General features: G+C 32.0%; 1 protein-coding gene and 1 non-coding gene across 2 annotated transcripts; both read left to right on the top strand.

Annotated features, from left to right (window-relative positions):
• The first annotated feature begins 384 nt into the window (after positions 1 to 384).
• LOC110664230 (potassium transporter 5) lies at positions 385 to 3,500 on the top strand. Its single transcript, XM_058144984.1, has 7 exons — positions 385 to 788; positions 868 to 1,093; positions 1,183 to 1,431; positions 1,510 to 1,821; positions 1,912 to 2,079; positions 2,145 to 2,399; positions 2,492 to 3,500. The coding sequence occupies exons 1-7, from the start codon at positions 615 to 617 to the stop codon at positions 3,331 to 3,333; spliced, it is 2,226 nt and encodes a 741-aa protein (XP_058000967.1). The 5' UTR covers positions 385 to 614; the 3' UTR covers positions 3,334 to 3,500.
• Positions 3,501 to 6,099: 2,599 nt separating this feature from the next.
• On the top strand, positions 6,100 to 6,230 carry LOC131179795 (U6atac minor spliceosomal RNA). Its single transcript, XR_009148681.1, has one exon. It is a non-coding gene; the product is annotated as a U6atac minor spliceosomal RNA (small nuclear RNA).
• The last annotated feature ends 2,757 nt before the right edge of the window (positions 6,231 to 8,987 follow it).

Here is an 8,987-nt window from a genome sequence, read left to right as displayed (position 1 = left end):
GTTATATGTTAAAAAAAATATTTTACAGAAACCTTTTTCATGAGAAAAATATTTTTTATAAATAAATTATTTTTTTTATAGAACAAACAAAAACAACACAATGAAAGGATTTTAAATATTTTGTTTTGAGGTTTTAGATTTAAATTTTTTTATTTACACTAAAAGAAAATTTTTATTAATTAATTAATTAATTAAAATGATCAAGTCACTTTAATTTAATTATAAATTAAGACCGATTTAAAATGTGATTTATTATTAATTCATTGATCCGACTAATCCATTGAATCTGAATTTAATAATTGTGATTTGCATGATATATATATATATATATATATATATATATATATATATATATATATATATATATATATATATATATTTTAGTATGTAATTCTTATGGTAATTCGTCTGTACTGTCGGCTCTGTCCAAATCCAACGGATAAGCAGCGACCGCGTATAACAATTTAATTAAGGTAACAATTTTACTACTTAATTACGAAGAATCCAACTAGCAATTACAAAGCGCACACTGTAGGAAACAACCAAGAAATTACACTAAGAACCCGACTTTCTATATTACTCACATCAAGTATGCCTGAATCCATTGTGTGTCTATGCACCATTTCCATAGAGGCAAGAGGAGTGTTCTAATGGCGGAGTTAGGAGAAGAAAGGTCATCACCAGAAGAGCAACAAGTGCAAGAACAATATGAACATGGAACAAGCCTATCTAAACAAAGATTATTCGATTTGGAGGCAGATGAAGGTAGCGCGAATGCTGATCGGCAGGTACATAATAAAATTTCTTGTTTGGGTTTGATTTATGATTAGGATTGAATTAATGAGACTTTTTTTGTTGGCTTTGCAGAAGGCAGATTGGGGAACAATCTGGAAGCTTGCGTTTCAATGCATTGGTGTTGTTTATGGTGATTTAGGTACATCTCCATTGTACGTTTTACCTGGAATTTTTCCTGATGGGATCAAGAACGAGGAGGATATCCTTGGAGTGCTTTCTTTGATTATTTACTCGATTATTGTCATCACCTTGATTAAGTATGTATTCATCGTTTTGGCTGCAAATGATAATGGGGATGGTAAGCCCAAGCTTCTATTAATTAACAATTTCTTGGGTAGGAAAGCCATAGAATTAAAAAAATGGTTTCTAAGTCCTCATCCATTGCAGGAGGAACCTTTGCACTTTATTCTCTTATATGTCGCCATGCCAAGGTCAATTTGATACCAAACCAGCAGGCTGAAGATAGAGAAGTGTCTACTTATAAGTTGGATTTACCAAAACGCAGTACGAGGATGGCTTCGGCTCTCAAATATTCACTTGAGAGTAGCCTTATAATCAAGTATTCTCTATTGTTCACAACCATGATTGGAGTGTCCATGGTCCTTGGAGATGGCATTCTGACACCCTGCATATCTGGTAACTAAATCTTTTTAAAAAATCCTCACCCTTTTTTGAAAATAATAAAAATTTGTATGCTTCAATTTCTTGGTGCAGTATTATCTGCTGTTGGAGGTATTAGGGAGGCTGCTCCTAGCCTTTCACAAGATGCAATCATGTGGATTTCAGTGGTGATTTTGATTCTATTGTTCCAAGTACAGAGGTTTGGAACTGACAAAGTTGGCTATACTTTTGCTCCAATTCTAGTGCTATGGTTTGCTTTTATTGCATTTATTGGGCTTTTCAACTTCATCAAGTATGACCCTGGTGTAATCAAGGCTGTCAATCCATGGTACATTGTCAAATATTTCCAGAGGAATAAGAAAAAAGCTTGGATTTCTATTGGAGGTGTCATTTTATGCCTCACAGGTACAGATCCTTATATATAGTGGTCTCATGGACTTTGGACTGATGATGAGATACTAATTTACATTTCCTTTTTCACTTGAACAAAATTAGGGTCTGAAGCTTTGTTTGCTGATTTGGGCCACTTCAATATTCGCTCAATTCAATTAAGCAGTTGTGCTGTACTCGTTCCCTCTGTCTTGTTAGCCTATATTGGCCAATGTTCCTATCTCCGTAAAAATACCGAAGATGTCACTGATGCCTTCTATAAATCAATCCCAAGTATGTTGTTACTAGACATGACTTATATCAGAATCATTGCTTATTCCGAGTTTTTATTGTTGCAGAACCAATGTATTGGCCGCAGTTTGTTGTGGCAATATTGGCCGCCATCATTGCTAGTCAGTCATTAATCTCTGCATCCTTCTCTATCATCCAACAATCTGCAGCTCTAGGGTGTTTCCCCCGAATTCAGGTCGTGCATACATCTGCAGAACACGAAGGACAAGTTTATGTGCCTGAGATCAACACTCTTTTGATGTTAGCCTGTGTGGGTGTCACTCTTGGCTTCAAAAACACTTTAACGATTGGCAATGCATATGGTAAGGACTTGATTATGTTATGATAATTTTAGCATAACCTTCTTCCCAAACTCTGCATTGATCAATCAATCACTTTTTCTGCTTTCTTGCAGGAATTGCTGTAACATTTGTTTTCGTGATTACATCAATGTTTCTTGTCCTTGTTATGGTTATGATATGGAAAACAAATATCATCCTCATAATCATCTATGTCCTGACCATCGGTCTCATTGAAGTGTTATTTTTGAGCTCTACATTATACAAGTTCGTTGATGGAGGTTACATTCCTTTACTATTTGCCTCCACTGTGGTCTCCATTATGTTCATATGGAACTATGGCTACAGGAAGAAGTATATGTACGAGCTCGAAAATAAAATTGCAATGAAAACACTTACTGATATAGTTTCTGATGAGAGGATCCATCGAGTAGAAGGTCTTGGTTTATTCTATACACATCTTGTTCACGGCATACCTCCCCTATTTACTCATTATGTGTCGCATGTCCAAGCCTTGCATAAAGTTCTTGTCTTTATCTCAATCAAGTCGCTGCCCATCAGTAAGGTTCCAGCTGAGGAACGGTTCTTGTTCGGACGAGTAAAGCCTGGAGAGTTGATTTTCAGATGTATAGTAAGATATGGATACAAGGATTCGAGAAAGGATCAGAAGACATTTGAGGAGTTGCTAGCAAATCAGTTGAAGGACTTCATAGGGGAAGATAGCGGGGCAGAAGACAGGCAAAGGGAATTGGCATTGGTAGATAATGCTTTGAGAGATGGTTTTGTTTATTTGATGGGTGAGTGTGAGGTGATGGCTGCAAATGGGTCTACCTGGGTTAAAAAATTGACCGTGGACTACCTCTACAATTGGTTAATTAGATTTGTGAGGCAGCCAGATGAAGTTTTCTTGATTCCTCGCAAGCAATTACTCAAAGTGGGAATGACTTATGATGTTTAGAGATCTAGCTAGCCTCACCAGCTCAATTAGTAATAATCTTGATGTTCAAGGAGTATTTTCATCAGCAGGGTTTGGTAGTTATAACTGGACAGGTGTACGGAGTATCTTTGTCCCCTTGTTAACTTTCTTCTATATTAAAAATACTTATCTTTGCTTATGAAAAATAATCTTGGAGTAGTTTTCAATATAATTAAGCTCTGATTGATAAAATGAATCACATCGTTACTAACTAAATTAACACTAGCAGACAACTGTATTTAGTCATCAGGAAAATGTCATCAGGTTTTATTTCACTAACATATATTCACCTTAAAAATAAAAGGATTTACCTAATCCATCATGACTCAAGAATTCTACCATGGATATAGTGTTTTAGATCTACATGGACCAATTGGTAATTCTGCTAATAATTCCTGAAACACAAGTGACTATAGCTCTACCCTTCACATCCTTCTCAAAAGGGATTTAAAATAATAAAGCAAATTTTATTTATAGCATATGAAAACAGGAAGAAAAAAATTTCTTTTTTATCTGTTGATTTGATTTTTCTTCAGCTTTCATTTTCTAGTAAAAATTTCAACCCCGCAAACTTTTCCTTTTTTAACCATTTCCATTTACGAGATCCGCGTAGAATTCTGCTGTACTATCAACGCGGTTAGAAGCCGATGACAACTCAAATTAAGGTAAACATTCAAATGCTAACCAAGAATTCAATTACAGAACTGATCCTATTCCAACCAACCAAGAAACTGCACAAGTACCTAGTAATATTTGAACACAATTTGTATATCAGATCAAGTAGAATAAGCCCAACTTATATATATATATATATATATATATATATATATATATATATATATATATATATCCCCGAGGCGTTTTCAAATTAAGACAGAGGTAAGACACGCATATTCATAAAAGGAAATATATATATATATTTTCCTCTTCTGAATATGCTATATATATATATATATATATATATATTTCCTCTTCTGAATATGCGTGTCTTACCTCTGCCTTAATTTGGAAACGCCTCAGGGATATATATATATATATATATATATATATATATATATATATATATATATATATATATATATATACCGTTTAACTAAATATTTAAATATTAATTAAACATTTTGTAAATAAATTTAATTTATTTTATTGATGTAAGTTATTATTATTTTACTAATTAAACAATTTTAAGTTTAAATACATTTCAATATATAAATTAAATATAATAATAAGAAATTTAATAGGTATAAAAATAAATTATTAATTATTAAAAAGTTAAAATAGTATATTTTTTTTACTAAATAGTCTTTTTGATCATTTTAGTCATAATAGCATTTTAAATAATAATTTTTACCAAAAACATAATAAATAACTTGCTTACTTAGCAGTAAATTTTTAATTTTGTTACCAAATATATAAGCTATTTTAAAAAAAAAATAGTTTTATGAAAAATAAATTTAAAACAGCAACAACAGAATGCAATAATAATGTCAAATAGTTCTGTATATATTCATCAAAGTATTATACAGGAGAATTGAGAAATAGTTAAAAAAAACTTTAAGTCTACAAGACTCTTTTTAATTCTTTAATTACATAATTTTAATTTATTATAAAATTATGATTATAATTAGTTTTTATACATATGTGCATATTAATATTAATATCAATATTAATTTTATTTAAATTTAATCATGCATAATTTCTCTATAGGTCTACAGTGAATTGGGGCGTATGACTCTCGAAGGGGAGGAATGGTTACGAGGAAGAATGCCAAATGGTCTCATGCAAACTTTTAGTTTCCATATATTTTAAAAAATATTTGATTGTTGTTATAAAAAAAATATAATGTGGGTGAAAAAAAATAATAATATTAATGAGTTTAACAATTACATTATCCCATAAAAAATAACAAGAAAAGAAACATTTATGGCAATAAATATGATATTTTTTTTTATAAATAAAATTCCTTTTTTATTGTTTTCACAAAAACTTTAACTTCATTTCCTGTAATGTATGTTTTCTCATTATTGTATTTTTCTTGCATTTTGAAAATTTGTAAATACTTAATTTACAATGATTAATTTGTTAAATTATTTACATAATTTTTCAATAATTTCTTAAGCAATAAAAAATAATTAATTTAATAATTGTGAAATGTATTAATTCTTAATTATTTAAACTACTCTACAGATTAGTCACGTTCTAATTATTTTAAATTAATATTTTATTTTTTAATACTAAATATATCTAATTAATCACAAAATATTATTTTATTAAGAAATTTAAAATAATTTTATTTAATTAAATAAAACGAAAATATTCCACCACATCGCTTGATCTATCATCTAAGTGTGTGCATATATATTAACATATTTTATATATTAATTTTATTATGGGAGTTTCAGGCTACAACTAAAATAAGGGAGGGACTAAACCTTCAAAGGTGATATGAAATGATAGAAATTTTTTTTCTTTTAATTAGTGATTTTAAATTTAATTCTTAAATATGAAACTCTTTTAAAATTTAAGAGAAAATGCTTTGTTCTCCTTTATGGGCCTATCTCACACGAATCTAAATAAATCGAATCAATAAACTTCAAATATCAGGTAATTTTAAAAAAAAAATGACTAAAATACTCGTAGATATTATTCATTTATAAATTAAGTAAAATAAATATGGCAACCTAGCTTAAAATTGCTGCCATATTAATGTCATATCCTATATATATATATATATATATTATTCTTTTTGTGTTCGTAGAAAGAGGAGATGTTTGGCATCTCCTTTGACAGGGATCGGCACAGCCTGCTTGTTTACCTGTTACCAACACAACCAGTTAAAGGCGCCCACCTCTTAGGTGGATCTCTAACCCAAAAATTTAGACTCTCTCTCTAATAGGGGACTCTCTCTCTCTTGCTACTGGTTAGCCTCTTGTCCTTGATAGCTGATGCTGAAGAGCTCTACCACACCGCTCATAGCGTGACTGAGATTAGTCCCAGTTGAGGTACAAGAGATGGCTGATGCCATCGTCGATGTTGGAGATCTAATCTGTAGCCTCGCCTGAGCGTCGGTTTGCCTTTTATCTGTCGGTGCGAGGATTTCTCTAGCTTGGGTTCTATGGATCCCATCATTAAATTGTCTGCTATACTTGCAAAGAAGGTAATGTCTATCTACTACGCTTGTGAAGATGGTAACGTCTAGGGCTCCAAAACTTTGCAAAGAAGATGAGACTCGGCTTGTTTCTCATAGGTCGATTATTTTGAATTTTGGGGCTCCACTTTTAAGCGATGGGTAGAGTTTTCTTTTACTTCTTGGGTCTCTTTGTGATGAGCCTGACTGAGCTTTAATCAGCTTTACATGTATTGGCCTTTATTATTTTATCAATTAATGAAGTCTAGCCTAACTTAAAAAAAAAAAAAAACTTGAAAAGAATATAAATTTTTAAAAAGATTTTAATTAAATTAAAAAAAAAGACTTTGTAGGCTGTGAAAAAAAATTTGCACATTTGTTCTTAATAAATTAATCATTATCCAAAACAATTATAATTTTTTTATTTAAATTAACACTATCAACTATTATTAAATAACTTAGTAAAATATAAACCATAAGCCAACCACAACTAAATCAGAGGTCAAGTAAATAACCTTGTAAACACAAAGACTCAACAGAGCATCCAAGTAAACCCTCCTGTGATTGAATGGCTATTCAAGGACTTGCCTCACAGAAGTGGAGATCAGATTTCGAAAAATCTTGGAATCAAAGTAATTCACCTTGAACTCGACCCACCCCATCACTGCCTATAACACTTTCCTTGCCACCATGTAAGCAATTGCTCGCACCAGTGACACCTTCCTTGCCAAGAACAAACCAAATGTCACAGCTAAATATTCTGGCTTTGAAGTTGCAATTTGATGACCCATTGGAGGCAACTCAATTACATGGTGGATGGTAGTGCTTGGGGATTGATATTCATGGGGTTGGCTCTGTTTACAGATGAGGCTCGTCAGGTTTTGGCTGTTTGGAGACTGATCTGGACGAAGAGAGGAGAGATTAGGGACAATAAGTTCTGTGAGCAGTTATAGTGGTGTGCGAGTCTAGACAGAGACTCTAGTGTTTATCGCGAAGTGAGGGCTTGCAAGATGGGTCTGTCGTAGAGGTGAGTTATTGTAGGAGGGGGGCGTGATGAAATATCATCTATTGGAATTATATAAAATGCACCGGTTAATGCCCAGAAAAGATGGTGGAGTCACAATGGTCTCACTTAAGTACCACCTCCTTAGACAACATTTCCTAAACATGCACTTCATACAAGCCTAATAGAATTAAACCACTGGTAAGTACCGTCTTCTCTCATAACACTACCACGGTACTAAGGATTTAAGCCACGAAGGCATAGATAGATAGGAGTCGCCACCTGGGTAATAATCGGGACATATTCAGTGTTTTTTCCGAGGGTCATGGATGGCAGCTTACTCCTTGCAGAGTTTCCACAACCGCCATTACCATAGCCCAATGTCTAGGTTCGGGATAGTGGGTACGTAAGGGGAAGGTGTTAGGCACCCCTTACGCCTGGTCTAACCTCGTTGATTCGAGTGCCAGTCCTCTACTAATATTTCTAGAAGTCTTGTTTATTATTTTTTTATTAAACTTTATTCTAAAAAATGCAATTCTAATCCTACACATGCAAGTAATTCACAAAAGGGTTGTTGTTTACACACAATTTTCATGCACAAGTAATTCCTATCTATGTGGTTTCTAATTATTAAAATGATATTTACCAGATGACTAAAATTAATTTATTATTGAGAATTTAATTTACAAATAAATTCAATTTCAAATAACCCTACGTTTCTATTTAACCTAATTAATTAATTTTCACCAAGTTACCCTAAAGATAATTGAACTAAGTTAATTATGTACATGTATAATTTATTCTAATATCACATAAGGCCCAAACAATCACAACCTAATAAAGATTTCTAACATGCAAATTTATTTTACAATTACCAACTATTAAATTAAATTTATTTACATGCCAATGTTAGTTTAATTTACAAACAAGATTAATTTTAATTTACAAAGTATTTATTTAAATTAATTACATGCAAAAGTCAGTTAAATTAAAAACACAATTAATTTTAATTTACCAAATAAAAGTTCTATTATTACTAAAATTTCATGCCAATGGTTATTCGAGAAGTTTAGAGCTACTTACCTGTTGGTAAATGCAGTTGCCATTGGGGCAAGCTACCCTTCAAAAAAGGTCTTCTCTTCTAGTATGGTAATGATATCCCTGGCTTACTCCCGTTTAGCTCCATATAAGCTCCACTCAAATGCCCTCTTTGGTACTTACCTTAGGGCTACTTACCAATTTTGTTTGTAATAAAAAATAAAGAAACTAAAGAAAATAAAAGAAATAAAGAAAATATTAACAACAATGTTGACCCCACAAGCTCAAAGGAGCATAGATTTTGATGATACCAAAACTCAACTAGAATCAAATTAACATTGTTTTAAGTGTTGTGTATCTCAAAGAAAAAGACACATGGATTTCATGATGGATTCGTGCTTCTGAAGAAAGGATGACATTCTAAAGATAACACAGGACGAATCAAAGGAGATAAAAGAAGAAGAGGTT

This window comes from Hevea brasiliensis, chromosome 4 (assembly GCF_030052815.1).
Source record: "Hevea brasiliensis isolate MT/VB/25A 57/8 chromosome 4, ASM3005281v1, whole genome shotgun sequence".
Taxonomy (NCBI): Eukaryota; Viridiplantae; Streptophyta; class Magnoliopsida; order Malpighiales; family Euphorbiaceae; genus Hevea; species Hevea brasiliensis.
Note: the sequence above shows the minus strand (reverse complement) of the source record. Positions and strands in the feature narration are given on the sequence as shown.